At 37.9% G+C, this 17493-nt stretch overlaps 1 protein-coding gene across 2 annotated transcripts in view; it reads left to right on the plus strand.

Annotated features, from left to right (window-relative positions):
• LOC127443164 (endophilin-A2-like) overlaps positions 1–13775 on the plus strand; it is a 28823-nt gene extending 15048 nt beyond the window's left edge. Inside the window, exons 7-11 of one of the 2 annotated variants that reach the window (XR_007897602.1) lie at positions 2782–2885; positions 3034–3167; positions 5877–5921; positions 8886–10879; positions 10916–13775. Coding sequence is in view for 1 of the 2 variants with exons in the window: in XM_051701733.1 (XP_051557693.1) it covers positions 2782–2885; positions 3034–3167; positions 5877–5921; positions 8886–9079 (477 nt within the window). In the remaining variant the exon portion in view is untranslated. Of the gene's footprint in view, positions 1–2781; positions 2886–3033; positions 3168–5876; positions 5922–8885 lie in introns of both variants that reach the window. The other variant, XM_051701733.1, reaches the window with a different exon arrangement.
• Positions 13776–17493: the final 3718 nt, after the last annotated feature.

Here is a 17493-nt window from a genome sequence, read left to right on the forward strand (position 1 = left end):
TGCAACAACAAAACCATCACAAAAAACCAAAAGGCATTAAAACACATGTACAATGTGACATTGCGGCACTGGCCCTATAGGGCAAATAAGAGTTCCATCAACTGGCCCGCAACTCCCTCGCACAGGCCCCAGGCTAGTGGGCAATCCTTATTGTTGAGCCTTGCAATTGTCCAATCGCTTTGGTGAAAAACAGTCTGCCAAGGACAGCAAATTAAATGTTGAAGTTCGGATGTGTTGCAAAAGCCATATGCAAACTGCAGTATGAGCCTTCCTCCTGTATGGTAAGGTCCAGATCATCGGTTTTGATAAAGCATGTAAATGCTCAAATCTAAGATCAGTGCCAAACTGTCTTCACAGTCCTGCTTATTCATATACTAAAGACAAATATTGATTCTAGATGATCGCTATTACCTTGTGAGTCTTAATGAGTGAGCCCAATTTCTATCCAGCTGCAAAGTTGTTCTCAGTAGAGATGGGCATTTTGTAGTAATTTTGTTATCGACCCACAAAAAACAAGTAATCGATTTCTCGTAAATTAAAGTTAAAAATAGAGTTAAAAATAACAATAACAAGTTATATTTAGTTTTATTCTTAAACGTTACCAAAAATGGTTTTAAAATAAAACTTTATTTCATATTTCACGTTAATATTCAGAAAAGGTTTTGAAAGTTGGCTTTTTATAACAATAAGCTCTGCCCGTGTTTAAATATTTAACGTACATACACATACTTGTCTGATAAGCTTCTGAGTTTCTCGTACCGCTTCGTATTTTCTTTCCAACATAAAAGCAGATCCTTATCTGTTGGTATGCATGCCTCCAACAAGAACTGTATGCCACTAAAAAAGTAGAATTCAATAAGGATCAAAATATTACAAGTTATGCCACACGAAAACACACGCCAAAGACGCCATGATATCTCCTCGATGACAAACATCCACAGTGCCCCCAGTGGACTCAATTGCAACTGTGAAATTAAATGATAGAATCAGAGGGAAGGGAGTGTAATTCAGCATTGCTCACGGCAGGGAAATGTGCCAAGGAAAATGTATTTGCAATATACGAGTAGTGTTTTTAATAGTCGACATGCTGGTGCAAAACGAGTACTAGATTAGTTGATTACTGGAGCACATCCCAATTACTGAGTGGTGGTTAGTGTGTTGCTAGGGAGTTCTGGGAGGTTGCTAGGTGGTTGCTTACTGGCCCAAGTCGGGAGACTATTCGAAGCAACTTCTATTAAAATGAATGGGATAAATTGGAACGCCCAGCGGCCAGTGGATGTAGAAAAGGAAGTCCCGCCTTACAGGTAAAAGAGCCAATCACCTTTTAGATACAGACATTGCGTGGAAATTGTCATTTTTTTACGTAATCTGAGGTAAAGAAGCACAGTTTATGATACCAGTGTTGTCAGATTTTATTGCTGATTTGAAATACGTTCTTTGTCATCTTGACCTACCGTTTTGTGTTTCCCAATTCAAGTAGATAGGAGCTGCACTTGAATTCCGCTTGTTTACATAGAAAAATAGCTTCCCAAAAATGACCGATGAGTGGATTGACTTTTCCCAAGTCAGAAGAGCTCACAAGAGCTCAGCCCTGGATATGGCTCTGATCCCCCCTGTAATGAAAGTTTATAGAATTTCATTCAATGTTTGTATGTTCAGTCACTTTGAAAAGTAATGGCACACCTCTCCTCAACAATCTGCATGATTTGAGGTGACATTCATGTCCGTAGCAGGAATGGTACGGGACGAGTTATGAAAACTCCCTATTAAAAATTGTTTTTAATATCACAGGACCAGGCAGAATCCCTCTTCTGTCATTTATTCTTACAATTGCATTCTGATGCAGTGATCTACATCAGTGCTTTGTGTTGGCTGTTTTCCAGACAGTCACTTAGCAATCACTAAGCCAACTCCTTTATCAGTCTGTTTTATCGACAGTGGAGACTTGGGGGTATTTCAGAGGGTATTTCTGATTCTCTGCCAAATCAAGCTCAAATACATACTGTAGGTTATTGATGTCACCAGTAACAAAAAACAAACAATAAATAAATAAATAAAGCACCCAAATGTACCATTGTATTACCTTGGTATTCTTTTAAGTAACTTTGAATACCATATAAATACCATGGCACATGAATATGGTTATCATTTAGTACCATGGTATACTGTTAAAAGTAACATGGTATTACCTTCTGATACCATCACTGTACCGTGTATCTTCAAAAACTGTTAATGTAATATTGTTTCATCCAGTTTATATAAATTGAACTGACGTAATTGACTTAAGGCAGTCATAAGAATGTTTATTGCCAAATCACAACTTTTTGGGGATTAAAATACGTTCTCCTATCTTAGCTTAATATGCAGAGACAACTATAAATAAGCCATTCACAGTTTAATTTTCTTGAAAATTGTAGGCACTGTGTCTGTGGCACTTTGAAAATTCCTTTGTTTCTTTTGAGTGACCCGCTTAGACCCGCCCCAACAACATTACTCAACCAATAGCATGAGTTTGGGGTGAGACTGTCTCTTTCTTTGACGTTGAGAAAGCTGTTTTGAAAACAAAGTTTGTTTTCGTAATTCCGTTTGGTGGCTCTAGTGAAGCAGAAATTACACACTTCAGTTTTAATGTTTGTTTTAATGTACCATGATTAATCACGCTTAATATTAGAAAACTGTACCATGGTTATTTTGCTTTTTGGACCAGACATGACATATTTGATATAGATGATATAATCCTTTATAATAAAGGATTCATATATTTTTATACTGTATGTTTAGGTGGAGCAGGTGAGTCAACTCGCAGCTCTTGTAGAATCTCAACTGCAGTTTCACAGACAGTCTGTGGAGGTCCTGGAGGAATTGGCTGAGAATATGAGACAAAGGTTAGTGAAGAAGTCTTCCATCATTCCATCGGATTCTCTATCTCAGCTCCTGTCACCTTATTTAATCTGCTGATAGATGGTTTAATCTCAGTCTCACCTTGTGTGTTGTGTTTCTATGTGTTTGCATGTATTTGTTTGCGCTCTGCAGAGTAAACAAGGCCCAGTCTCAGCCCCGGCAGAAACGGATGCCCGTGTCCAGACCCAGTTTTGATAACTCAGAATCTGAAAACTCCAACGGAGGCTGGAACGCTTCAGCTTCCCCAACCACCTACTCATCTGCAGGTGAGATCACCTGTTGAAATTAGTACCTGACCTTCGCGTCGCATTTCTTATTTGAGCAATTTGCCACTTGAAGGAGTTGTAACATTGCCTGAAAAAATTTGTTTTTGATCCTGTTGGTGAATAAAGTCTGACACGAGATGTCGTTCAACAAATAATTGATGGAATGAATATACGCAATTTACGTAGGCCCATGTGAAGCGGGAGTCAAAACCTATAATCCTGATTTAGCTTGCTAGAAAATGCAGCAAACTACATTGGTGACATTGGAAAATGTTTTGGAGCCAAATGCACAAACATTTGATACATTTTCAAACTTCTTTTAACCTATTTCTTCAGCAATTAATTAAGGTCATTTCTGGTAAATGACATCAGAAAATTTTAACAGCCTTTTATTTATTTTTTTATTTATCGCATACGCTTCTTTCGAAGCCAACAGTCTGCGTTATTTCAGCATTGAATATTTTCATATTTATTTTCATATGTTTTTTTCCTTTTCTACCCAATTTGGAATGCCCAGTTCCCAGTGCTCTCTACGTCCTCGTGGTGGCGTAGTGACTCACCTCAATCCGGGTGGCAGAGGACGAATCTCAGTTGCCTCCACATCTGAGACCGTCAATCCGCGCATCTTATCATGTGGCTTGTTGAGCGCGTTACTGCAGAGACGTAGCGCATGTGGAGGCTTCATGCTATTCTCTGCGGCATCCACGCACAACACACCACGTGCCCCACAGAGAGCGAGAACCACATTATAGTGACCATGATGAGGTTAACCCATGTGACTCTACCCTCCTTAGCAACCGGGCCAATTTGGTTGCTTAGGAGACCTGGCTGGAGTCACTCAGTACGCCCTGGATTTGAACTTGCGACTCCAGGGGTGGTAGTCAGCGTCAATACTCGCTGAGCTACCCAGGCCCCCATTTCAGCTTAATTTTTAACAAATAGTGTTTAATAGCAAAATTCCTGGTGATAAACATGATACACTGCCATGACTCACTGTGAATGACGCAATTGAGTTGATGTCCCTTAACTTTCCATTTCCTATTTTCTTCGCTGATTGCATATTATTTTTTATTTCGTCATTCACAATGCTTTATGGGATTGTAGTCCATGCCCTCATGAAAAACGTTTTTTTTTTGCTTCAAATAAGTTTATGTTGTGATTCACCTCAGAGCTGGTTGGTTTGTTTCACGGCTTAGAACTTTTTTTTTTTAATTTATTTTTATTTATTTTTTTAAGGATTTTATGAAATCCCTATAGAAAACATTAATGGGGGAAAATTCTTCCGGAACAAAGACGGCTGAAAAAGTGGGCAGGCACTGTAGCACTCTTAAGTTTACCTGTTTATGTACTGAGCAACTTGAATGTCTTGCAGCAGAACCATGTTCACACGCACAGCACTTGTTCTTATACAGTCTCTAGTTTCCATGGAGACAAGACGGGAATATGCAATAGATTGACCAATGTAACAGTATAAGGATGGGCAAGGAGGAGGCGGGAACCGGCTGAAAAGTCAACATAAAGGTTTAATGATTAAAATGAACTTAAAACAACATAAAATATAAACAAACACAGACACACATGCAACGCGGCCACGTGTGTCTCTCTCCCTAACTGGCACCTCCGGCTCCCCTTTATCTCGCTTTCCCGCTGATCAGCTGATTCAGCGCCGGCCATGCACCATCATGGCCAGGCCATGCCCTCCTCCTCGTCACACTCCTCCCCCACCCAATTCAGGCCGGGGCGCCACCGGTCTGACTAATTTTCACCGGTCTGATTGTTTTTCATCAAATTGTTTATTATGTTTCCAGGAGTGTTTGTTATTCATGTTTTGAGACGTTACAGACATTACGTCGGAACTATTCTTCTGACAGTAGTGGCTGAAATCTTTCTTGGTCTACCTGACCTTGGCTTGGTATCAAGAGATAACTGAATTTTCCACTTCTTAATAAGTGATTGAACAGTACTGACTGGCATTTTCAAGGCTTTGGATCTATTTTTATATCCTTTTCCATCTTTATAATGTTCCATTACCTTGTTACGCAGGTCTTTTGACAGTTCTTTTCTGTTCCCCATGGCTCAGTATCTAGCCTGCTCAGTGCATCCATGTGAGAGCTAACAAACTCATTGACTATTTATACACAGACACTAATTGCAATTTGAAAAGCCACAGGTGTGGGAAATTAACCTTTAATTGCCATTCAAACCTGTGTGTGTCACCTTGTGTGTCTGTAACAAGGCCAAACATTCAAGGGTATGTAAACTTTTGATCAGGGCCATTTGGGTGATTTCTGTTATCATTATGATTTAAAAAGGAGCCAAACAACTATGTGATAATAAATGGCTTCATATGATCTCTACCCTTAAATAAAAGACAGTTTTTTTGCATGAGCAGTCATATTTTCAAAATCAATGCCAAAATGTCACAATTTCTGCCAGGGTATGCAAACTTTTGAGCACAACTGTACATACTGCTCAAATAGTACAAGTAGTATGGCAGTAAGCAATCTGAAGGAGTTAGCGATCACAGCCTGAATTTAAACTTGACATTTTTCATGCAAACATGCTCCTATATATTTATTTCTGTAAATGTGTATGTTTGATGCCTTTTGCTGGTTGGGAAGAATGCAGATAACTGCAGCAAAGTATGTGTGCAGTCACATGTATGTTACACAGTATGTCTGACTGTTGTTTTTCTTTCATGTATTTCAGCTGCCAAATCCTTTAACAGAACATCTGGACGCCAACAACGTAATTGTGAGTCATGCAAACGTGTTGGGGGGGGGGGTTATTCTGTACCAAATTTTTACAAATCCTAAAAACGCTATTTAACATGATTGGCTTGAATCAGCTACCTGCTAAATGTACCCAAGTGAAACACACTCACACGCATAATAAACTCATAATGAACAGTTTGGCTCTCCTCTGCTCTCACGGGGCCTGTGATGAGCACAGTTCCTTTGCGTATATCAGATGTTCTGTGAGTGTGACACGTTTAGTTTCCCTTCATAAGCTAAATCAAAGTCGTGAGAAATCTGACACATCTTGAATTATCCACTGGGGAAATTATTGTTCAAAAATGGGTTATTTAATAAAACCAGGGAGAACCGTTTTTAGAATGGGCACAACACATGCACAAACAAGCTATTTTCTATAACGTAGTAAGCTTTCTTGTATTGTACTTTCTTATACAACATCCTGACTGAAATGGATCCTCATAAGTGACTAAATTGGAACGTTCCACATAGTCGGAATCACACGTGGACAACTATTCGCCATGATTCCATAACCGTGCCATAACCAGACATGACAAGTTTCCAGTGACAAGCAAATTGCCTAGCCACACTGACTGAAACTACAGATTTTCTGAAATATGTTTCCGTTCTCTCACAAACAGTTTTATGTTTTATCACAAAAAATTGTTTCCTCGCAATAGTTTGCGTTCGCTCACAACAAGTTTTACATTTCCTCACAATTATTTTGGGTTCCCTCTCAATACCTTTATCCATCCCTTTTGAATATTAAGCATTTTTTTAACTACAGTATTTGTAGTAAAACAATAGTAACCACACAATGTACTTTGTTTACTACAGTAACTGTAGCTCAACTATGGTATTTGTAGTTAAACCATAACCATGAAATTTAACATGGTTTTGCTACAGTAACCTTATTTTAACCATGATATTCATGGTAAAACTGTACTAATAATATAGTTAAACCAAAATTATGGTAATATAAACAATAATCAATCTGGCAAAAATCATAGGTAGTTTTTCTAAAGTAAGACCATGGTTAATTTTTCATCATTTTTAAAACCATGGTTGTTACTTAAAAAAAAAAAAAATGGATACTACAGTCATGGTTACTGCAGATTTACTATAGTGAAACAAAGTATTTTGGTAATTTTTCATAAGGGAGTTTTATTATTTTATGTTTGTGTGTGTGGAACAAAACCATGGGACATGCACTGCATATTAACCATGGTGTTACTGTAGTAAAGCTGTAGTAACCATATGTTTTGTTTTGTTTTTTTCTCAGAATGATCATGATTATTTTTTATTTATTTCTTTTTTGCCCTAGTTTTGTTTTTTGCTGTATTATTACTGTGGTATTAGTGCAAATAACATAGCTGAACTGTAATTACTGTAGTAAAACCATGATTAAAGCTAATGTGAGGGAACTCAAAATTATTGCAAGTAAACGCAAACTATTGTGTGGGAACGGAAAACTATTTTATAAAGTCCAGAACAGATTTTAAAGGGGTAATTCACCCAAAAAATTTAATTTCAGTACATTTACTCGTCCTCCAAACGTGTGACTTACTTTCTTATACGGACTTGAGTTGACTAAATCATGACAGAATTTTAATTCCTTAATTTTAATTCCAAAATTGATACTGCCTTTAGGAACTAATTTATGTGCTTTATATGATGAATTGGTCAATTTATTTGACTGTGTAATTAAATTACGCTACCGTAAATATATTGGGTGGAAATCTTCAAAAATTTTCATTTGGGAAAGTTGGAACCTTCCACAAATAGGGAACAAATTGCTTTTTTTTTAAAGCAGTAAAATCCCAAATATCAAATTTTTACTATTATCTATCTATCATAAAAATAAAAAAAAAAACTACTATCTAATGTACAATTACCCAAGTGTAGCTAGTTTTGAACATCAAACTTTCTCATATTTTAGTGTTGACTGCATTTGCCAACCCTATTACCAAAGTTATTTTAAGAATATTATAAAGCAAGCATTTTTCTTTGTAAGTAATAAAAATAACTGCAAATCAACATTCGGTACCAAACCAAATCAGAGTTATAAACTGTGATCAAATGTCTCAAATTTAGCTTATAGGGTTGCTAAAATTACTATAATATTTAGTAAACAAATATTTTCTGAAGATAAAAGGAATGTTCTGGGTTCAATACAAGTTAAGCTCAATCGACAGCATTTGTGGCATAATGTTGAGTAGCACAAACAAATAATTTAGACTCATCCCTCAGTTATTTAACAAAAAACAAAAGCAAAAATTGCAGCTACAGTGAGGCACTTACAATGGAAGTTAATGGAGCCAGTCCATAAATGTTAAAATACACACTGCTTCAAAATTATAGTCGCAAGACATGATTTTAGTGTGATAAAATCACTTGCTAACCTTCTCTAAGAATTTATTTCCAATATTACTAATAATTTAGTTGTCATGACAACACAACATCAGTAAACTGCGTAATCTGGTAAACGCTGTTGTGCTGACAAATCACTAATTTTGATCACACTAAAATCATGTTGACAAGAATGTTTGTGTTTTGTGACTTTGTATTTGAAACATTGAGTATTTTAACGTTTGTGCACTGGCCCCATTAACTTCAATTATAAGTGTATTACTGTAACTGCAAATTTGACTTCTTTTCTTTTTTTTAAATGAACGAGGGACGAATCGAAATTATTTTCTTTGGTAATCAACATTATGCCACAAATGCTGTAGATTGAGCTTAACTTGTATTGAACCTGGAACATTCCTTAAAGAAAGATACTTTTCATTTGAAGTGCCCCATTCATACTGATGATAATCTGTCCTCTAATAGTTCATTATTATTTTTGTAATCGCTCTCTCTCTCTCTCTCTCTGTTCACCTTTCCCCTTTCCCTTGAAAATCATTTTCCATCTTCACCTTTACTCTCTTCCTCTCTATCGTCCTCTGTCCTTTGGTCTCCATAGCGACAGATCAGCCATGTTGCAAGGCTTTGTACGACTTTGAGGCGGAAAATGACGGAGAGCTGGAATTCTACGAGGGTGACATCATCACGCTGACCAGTCAGATAGATGAGAACTGGTACGAGGGAACCGTGCACGGCCAGACTGGATTGTTCCCTTGTAACTACGTCGAGGTGATGGTGCCCCTGAAACACTGATCAGACAGCCAGAAATAAAGAGAGAAAATGGACAGACGAGGGAGAAGTGTGTTAAACATGTGTTTCACTCTGAGCACTTTGACTTAAAGAACTAAAAGAAATGTTGGGATGGAATATTTTTACTGATTGGTGAGGTCCAGTTTTGTAGCTTAGTGTAACACTTGTCATTTCTCACAGTAAAATATTCATTACTCAAAAGTATCCCAAAGATAAACATTTTGTCTTGGTTTTTGGAGTAAAATGTATTTTATTTTATATTAGTTTCTTATAAAGGTGATGTTACGTACTTACAAACTCAGACAGGCAGCATCTTTACTGTAAAATTAAAAAATAAAAAATAAAAAAAATGAATAGCTACTGTTGGTAATCACTGCTCTCTAGTGGCCAGATTTGACTACATCAATTCTTAACCTTGGCTGGCAGTTTTAAATCATGGCTTATTTCTCTTTCTGATTGGTACAGAGCTTGCTGGGCGTGGCCTCCTTATAACACACATAACGTTTTAGCTATGTTTGAATAACTTGTACTACGAAATGCAGTTGTTTTGAACATATTAGATTAAGATTAATCCATGTGAATCACACAAATGATTACCTAACTCTTCCATTGGTGTTAGTTTGCACAAAAATCAAAACTATAGTCGTGCTTGCGATTGGGTCATGTTTAAAATAAATGAACAACATCATCAGTGTCCTCACATGAGCTTTAAAAATAGAATCTGCATGCTGGAAATGATGATTATGTAAAGGAGATTGAATCCAGCTATTTGATATACCAGAAATACCAGTTTGTGCTTATGTAGACAACAGTACTCTCTCTTTTCTTATTCCTTTCTTCCTGATTTTTCATATACTTTTCTTTTTCTTAAATGTTCTTGTATTGTTTCCTTTTTCGTATTTACTGTATCCACTCGAGTACACCTGCTCCATCTCTCTTCGCTATTTTAATGAAAAAAGGAACCTTTAATAATCCACTTCCTTACTGTTTTAATGTACTGTGTTTTCAAAGAACTGTTGTGGTACTGAGCAAGTGGGTGAGTTTATTACCTGCAGTAAAGAGGAAACCCTCATCACGTTACTTTTTTGTTTATCAAAAACTGTGGTTTATGATACAGTTCATCTTTGAATGTGATTATATGATATCACAGCTCCACAGGGATGTTGAGGTCATGTAAATGGAATGTGAGTCTATTAACCACCGATTCTCTTACTTTTAAGACAGGTTTACTGTTTTACATGTTGACTTTGTATTAATATGGTTTTATTTTATATCCTTTCACAAAGAGGGAATTTAGTAGTTCTGTTTAACCACTGACCCCCATTCAGTTCCGTTTCTCACTCTTTAAAAGTAAAGTTACATGTAAAAGTCAGGGAGGTGCTGTTGTTTGACTAGTCTGTTAGATCTGCTTTATTTTTACCGTACGGCTAAGCTCAGTTTCGCAGTGGATGACTAACTTAAACTAAGCAATTGTTTACATATATATGTCTGTAAAGTCAATGTGAATTATGTTTGTCTTTTTGTTGCTTTAATGGTATTAGTCAACTGTTTGTAGACCTGTCTTTTATATTCTTATAGTTGTGCATGAAGGGATAGTTCACCCAAAAATGAAAATTCTGTAATTTACTCACCCTCATGACGTTCCAAACCTGTATGAATTTCTTTCTTCAATGCGAAACAAAAGGAGATAGTTTCAGTCACCATTCACTTTCATTGCATTCCATACAATGAAAGTGAATGGTGACTGCGGCTGTCATTCTGCCTAACATCTCTTATTGTGTTCCATGGAAGAAAGTCATACAGGTGTCAAATAACATGAGGGTGAGTAAATGAGGACAGTTTTCGTTTTTGAAAATGAAAATTCTTTCATCATTTACTCACCCTCATGCTGTCCCAGATGTGTATGACTTTTTCTTCTGAACACAAACAAAGATTTTTAGAAGAATATCTCAGCTCTGTAGTGATGCAGTGCAATGCTAATGCAAGTGAATGATGACTGAAACTTTGAAGCTCAAAAAGCACATAAATGTAGCATAACAATAATCCATAAAACTCAATTGGTGTAATCCATGCCTTCTGAAGCGACCCAATCTGTTTTGGGTGAGAACAGACCAAAATGTAACTCCTTTTTCACTATAAATCTTGACATTTGCAGTCTCCTTGGTGATCATGATTTCAAGCTTGATTACACTTCCTATAGCGCCATCTAGCACTCTGTGCATGCATCAAGCACTTGGAAGTGTAATCGAGCTTGAAATCATGATTGTGCCTAAAAAGTGGCAAGATTTATAGTGAAAAATTAATATATTTTGGTCTGTTCTCACCCAAACTGTATTAGATCTCTTCAGAAGACATGGATTAAACCACTGGAATAGTATGGGTTAATTTTATGCTGCCTTAATGTGTTTTTTGGAGCTTCAAAGTTCTGGCCACCATTCACTTGCATTGTATGGACCTACAAATCTGAGATATTCTTCTAAAAATCTTTGTGTTCTGCAGAAGAAAAAGTCATACACATCTGGGATGGCATGAGGGTGAGTAAATGATGAGAATTTTTTTTTTTTTTTTTTGTGAGAATTATTCTATTAACAAAATGACGAAGGGAAAAACTTAACTGATTTAGATTATCCAACATTTTCAGAGCAGATCCAGGTGGACCAGATCATGTTTCTGATTGTTCTTTTGTTTGTTTGTTTGTTTTTCAAATTAAGACATTGAAACGATTCTGCACACTAGATATGTATACTGCTCAGTGATGTGCATCATAAGGGGTGATACTGTGTCATATATCATCAGGTTTACTGGAATGAGCATACTATAGTGTGTTATGAAAGAAATCGAAGGCAAAAACTGACCCCCTAATTAAGTCATGTGATTCCACTTTCGCTAGTCAACAGATCTCATTTAATGTAGTTCAGTTGAACAGTTTCAAGTTTGACCAAATTTTCATTTTTTGGTGAACTATCCCTTTAAAGCACAAACGACACCTATATTTGCTTGAGCAATTGTGTTTTGGGTGAGGGATGCTGGTCTTATATCAGATTTCTTGCAGGTTTACCCAGACCTGCCCTTAGAAACCCAGTTTTACATAGTGTTTTGTTTTCTCTACGCTGCTTTGAAGTACTGTACTCTCATCACCCCAACCACCTCTTCATGTTTTAGTGCCTTAGAGATGCTCATTTAAAAGTAATACTATTTTTTATATGGGTAGAATGTATTATCTACAATGGAAAACCTATAAGAGATGGATTAATCTAATATTGCTTGTGCCTTTATTGTCCCTGGTGAACATGATGGTTAGGCCTTAAAATTGAAATCAAGTTTTATGATAGTCATATGTTTCAGAAAGTATTAAATGAATTCCTGTCTAATCAGTATTTCCTGCTTAAGTATATATGTGTGATTTATTCTGTTATAAAGATGTGCAGGGCTGAGAGAACACTGTATATTTTCATCTTAAATAAATATGGAAAAAATATAGCCTTCCATGGTGTCTGGTTGCTGTTGTTGCTGATTTGATTTCTTACCTTAACCTCCTGAGACCCCGCGTGATTGCTGTGTGCATTTTCCATTTCCCTTTTTGAATTGTAACTAAACTCAGCAAAAAAAGAAACATCCTCTCACTTTCAACTGCTTTTATTTTCAGCAAACTTAACATGTGTAAATATTTGTATGAACATAAAAAGATTCAACAACTAAGACATAAACTGAACAAGTTTCACAGACGTGACTAACAGAAATGGAATAATGTATCCCTGAACAGGGGGGGGGGGGTCAAAATCAAAAGTAACAGTCAGTATCTGGTGTGGCCACCAGCTGTATTAAGTACTGCAGTGCATCTCCTCCTCATGGACTGCACCAGATTTGCCAGTTCTTGCTGTGAGATGTTAACCCACTATTCCACCAAGGCACTTGCAAGTTCCCGGACATTTCTGGGGGGAATGGCCCTAGCCCTCACCCTCTGATCCAACAGGTCCCAGATGTGCTCAATGGGATTGAGATCCGGGCTCTTCGATGGCCATGGCAGAACACTGACATTCCTGTCCTGCAGGAAATCACGCACAGAACGAACAGTATGGCTGGTGGCATTGTCATGCTGGAGGGAAATGTCAAGATGAGTCTGCAGGAAGGGTACCACATGAGGGAGGAGGATGTCTTCCCTGTAACGCACAGCGTTGAGATTGTCTGCAATGACAACAAGCTCAGTCAGATGATGCTGTGACACACCGCCCCAGACCATGACGGACCCTCCACCTCCAAATCGATCCCGCTCCAGAGTACAGGCCTTGGTGTAACGCTCATTCCTTCGAAGATAAACGTGAGTCCGACCATCACCCCGTCTCGTCAATGAAGAGCACTTTTTGCCAGTCCTGTCTGGTCCAGCGAAGATGGGTTTGTGCCCATAGGTGACGTTGTTGCCAGTGATGTCTGGTAAGAACCTGCCTTACAACAGTCCTACAAGCCTTAGTCCAACCTCTCTCAGCCTATAGCGGACAGTCTGAGCACTGATGGAGGGATTGTGCATTCCTGGTGTAACTCGGGCAGTTGTTGTTGCCATCCGGTACCTGTCCCGCAGGTGTGATATTCAGATGTACCGATCCTGTGCATTTACATTTACATTACATTTATCAATTGGCTGACGCTTTTATACAAAGGGACTTACAAAAGAGGAACACATAAGCAAATCATCTTAAGGGGACAGTGGTACGAAAAGTGCCATATTACAAAGTTTCACTAGCATCAGAAAAGCATTCAAAACTGATTAAAGTGCAACAAAAAACGTTTTATTTGGGGGGGGGGGTTGTGACTGGTTAAGTGCTCATGGAAAAGATGTGTTTTCAGCTGTTTTTTGAAGAGAGAAAGGGAGTCAGCTTCACGGATGGAGTTGGGAAGGTCATTCCACCAACGTGGTATGAAGCCGAAAGTCCGGGAAAGTGTTTTGGTGCCTCTTTGTGTTGATACAACAAGGCGACGTTCCTTAGCCAACTGCAGGCTTCTAGTGGGCGCGTAACTCTGCAGAAATTATTTTAGGTATGCTGGAGCAGACCCAGTGACTGTTCTGTATGCCAGCATCAGAGCCTTGAACTTGATACGTGCATCAACCGGCAGCCAGTGAAGAGAGACAAGGAGTGGTGTAACATGTGCTCTCTTTGGTTCATTAAAGACCATTCTGGATCATTTGCAGGGGTCTAATTGCACATGCAGGGAGGCCTGCAATGAGAGTGTTACAGTAGTCCAGTCTAGTAATGACAAGTGACTGAACAAGAAGTTGTGTGGCATGTTCAGAGAGGAAGGGTCGTATCTTCCTGATATTGTTGAGTGTAAATCTACATGATCTTGCAGTCTTTGAGATGTGGTCTGTGAAATTTAGTTTGTTGGTTACTCCTAGATTTCTGACTGTATTGGAAGGCATTACTGTAGTTGCACCCAGCTGCATGGTGATGTTGTGTTCAACAGCAGGGTTGGCTGGAAAGACAAGGAGCTCAGCTGGGGGTATTGTCATGACCCTGTTTTGTCTGCCCTCCGGTTCCTGTCTGTTTTCTGTTTGTGTGTGTTTGTCGTGTGCATGTGTAATTGGCTGTGTCTGTGTTTCTGTTAACCGTGTGCTTCCCTGTCCCCGCCTCCTCATTACCCTTGCCACTCTCCCTCATTTAGGGTACGTTTACACGACAACGATGTACTAAAAACAGAAAAGTTTTTCCTTTGCATTTTTGAAAAGTTTCGCGAACAGACGACAAAGTTGTCAAAACGATCCCCGTTCATAAGGATCCATGAAAACGACTAAAAACACTGTATTATGCATGCCAGGCCAGTAGTTGGCGATGTCACTTTGTAAAGAAACACTACGTGCCTGCACACATAAGCATTCTTCCACAGAGCAGTGAATACAAACAATGAAGATGCAAAAGCATCGAGCAATTTTGTCTGGATGGACGATGAGGTTGCTTTATCACTACAATTACTTTGCTGGAGAAGCGTCAATAAACTCAAAATCTTGAGCAGCACAACCACTGTCCTGTAGTCCACCATTGTAGTTTTGAATGTCTTGCGCGTTGTTTTGAAGTACTCGCGTGCATGCCTATAGACTGAGCACGTAATACGTGTGCGCATGACGTCATCGTTTTCACAAATTCGCGTTTTTGTACGTTTACACAGACGATAACGGCATCGTTTTCAAAAACTTGCACTTTGAAAACCGTTTTCAAAAGTTTGCGTTTTCAGGCCCCAAAACGTCATTGTCGTGTAAACGAACAGCCAAAACGCATAAAAAGTTTTCAGTTTTTAAGTTGAAAACATTGTCGTGTAAACAGCCCCCTAGTCCTTGTCATGTTAATTGCCTTCACCTGTTCCTCATGTGCCTTTCCTCTATATACTGTGCCCTCTTCACTCTTGTGTTTGTCAGATCATTTTGTTTGCTAGTTTGTTTGTTCTTGTTCCAGTGTTGATCCTGTTTCCAGTCAGTTTTTGTGAGTTTTGTTACTAGTTAGTTTGTTCCTGGTCGGTCTTAGTTATTGTTCTTTTTCTAGTTTATATTTTGATTTGTTTTCTCTCCCCCGTGAGAGTTTTGTGTTAACTGTTCTGTTTTCAGTTGTTTTAATAAAGTTATTTTTATTTTCACTCATTTCTGCATTTGGGTCCTCATTCCTGACACATTCTGTGACATTAACGTATATCACATATCTTGTGAATAATACACGATGTAACACAATTTTTGGTTCCTGGGTAGTAAGTGTTATTTTCTAATTGCTTATGCCTCAAAAGTATAGAAAATGGCTATTATTCCCCACAAACTTTGCTTTTGTCACCAGGACAGTGATATTTTGAAATGTACCTATTTCCAATGAGAAAATGGGCGAATTTGTGTCTTTTCATTCACATAAAGTCAGAAAAAAACAACATATGAATCCAAAATCCTTCTTTATCTGTGGTCCGACACTGGCTTTGACCTTTGCCTCAGACAGCTTAGTGAAGAAGTCTTGAAGGTACTTGAAGACTGCCAACTCCTTATCTAGAGCTCTGACAAACTGTTTCATAAGGCCCAATTTGATGTGCAGTGGTGGCATCAGCACCTTCCGGGGGTCCACCAGTGGCTCCCACTTGACGTTGTTCCTCCCCACAGAGAAGTCGGTCCACTGTGGCCAGTCCCGCCTGTGGTAGTGCGCCTTGGTGTCCCTGCAGTCCCAAAGGCAAAGATAGCAGGGAAACTTGGTAAAACCACCTGGAGACCCATCAGGAATGCCACCATTTTGAAGTCTCCTATGACCTCCCAGCCATACTCATCATACTTCAAGGCGTCCAGCAAGGTCTTGATGTTGTTGTAATCCTCTTTGAGGTGCACTGAGTAAGCCAGGGGAAGAGACGGGTACTTGTTACCATTATGGACCGGCACGGCTTTGAATATTACTTTAGTATAAATACATGTTAATTTGGATTTATATGTTCATGTGAACGAGAAGACACAAATTCTCCCGTTTTCTCATTGGAAATAGGTAAATTTCTAAATATTACTGTCCTGGTCACAAAAGCAAAGTTTGTAGGGAATAATAGCCATTTTCTATACTTTTGAGGCATAAGCAATTAGGAAATAACACTTACTACCCAGGAACAAAAAAAAAAAAAAACATTGTTACACAGTAAACATTATACCTCATTAAACCTCATCTGGTGAAATATATAAATATACAAAACTTTCATCTGGTGAATGTATAGGCTAAAAAAGGCTTAATTTAAGTATTAATATAGAGCATTAGAGTCCCTGGAGTGTTTCGGGCTTGTTTATAGTTAAAAGTCCCACATTATGCACCAAATTTTCTCATTATTATTGGGATTTTGTTTGACTAATAAACTCCATCTGGGGTTTTATTTATTTTGAACTCTTGTAGTCTCTTATATCTGTATCCGTCACATGGAAAGACTAAGATTTTTATTTAATTTTATTAAATATCAGCCGATTTCTCGGTTAGTGTCCTCTTCCACCACCTATAGTATCGGCAAAATCCACTATTGGTCGATCTTTAGTGGTAACCCCATTTAACTTTTTCCTTTGTGTATTACAGGGGTGTTTTCTGTTTTTGAAGGGTTTTTTTATCCTCAGAATGACCTCATAATTCAAGTATATTTACATTTTAGTCACTTGGCAGATGCGTTTATCTAAAGTGACTTACAGTTTGTTGAAGATATAATAAATTTTCAGTGTTTTCCCGAATCAAAACAATAGTTTTGGTGTTGCTAGCACAATGCTGTACCTGTTCAACTACAACAATAGAAAGTACATCGAAAGATAATAGGAGGATAACACAAACAAATTAATTAACTATTGACTAATTGACTACTAATTTAACTGACAATTTTTTTTTATTTCCATTAAATAAATTACATGGCAATAGCAATATGTTATAAAAAAAATAAATAAAAAA

This window comes from Myxocyprinus asiaticus, chromosome 6 (assembly GCF_019703515.2).
Source record: "Myxocyprinus asiaticus isolate MX2 ecotype Aquarium Trade chromosome 6, UBuf_Myxa_2, whole genome shotgun sequence".
In the NCBI taxonomy this organism is placed as follows: domain Eukaryota; kingdom Metazoa; phylum Chordata; class Actinopteri; order Cypriniformes; family Catostomidae; genus Myxocyprinus; species Myxocyprinus asiaticus.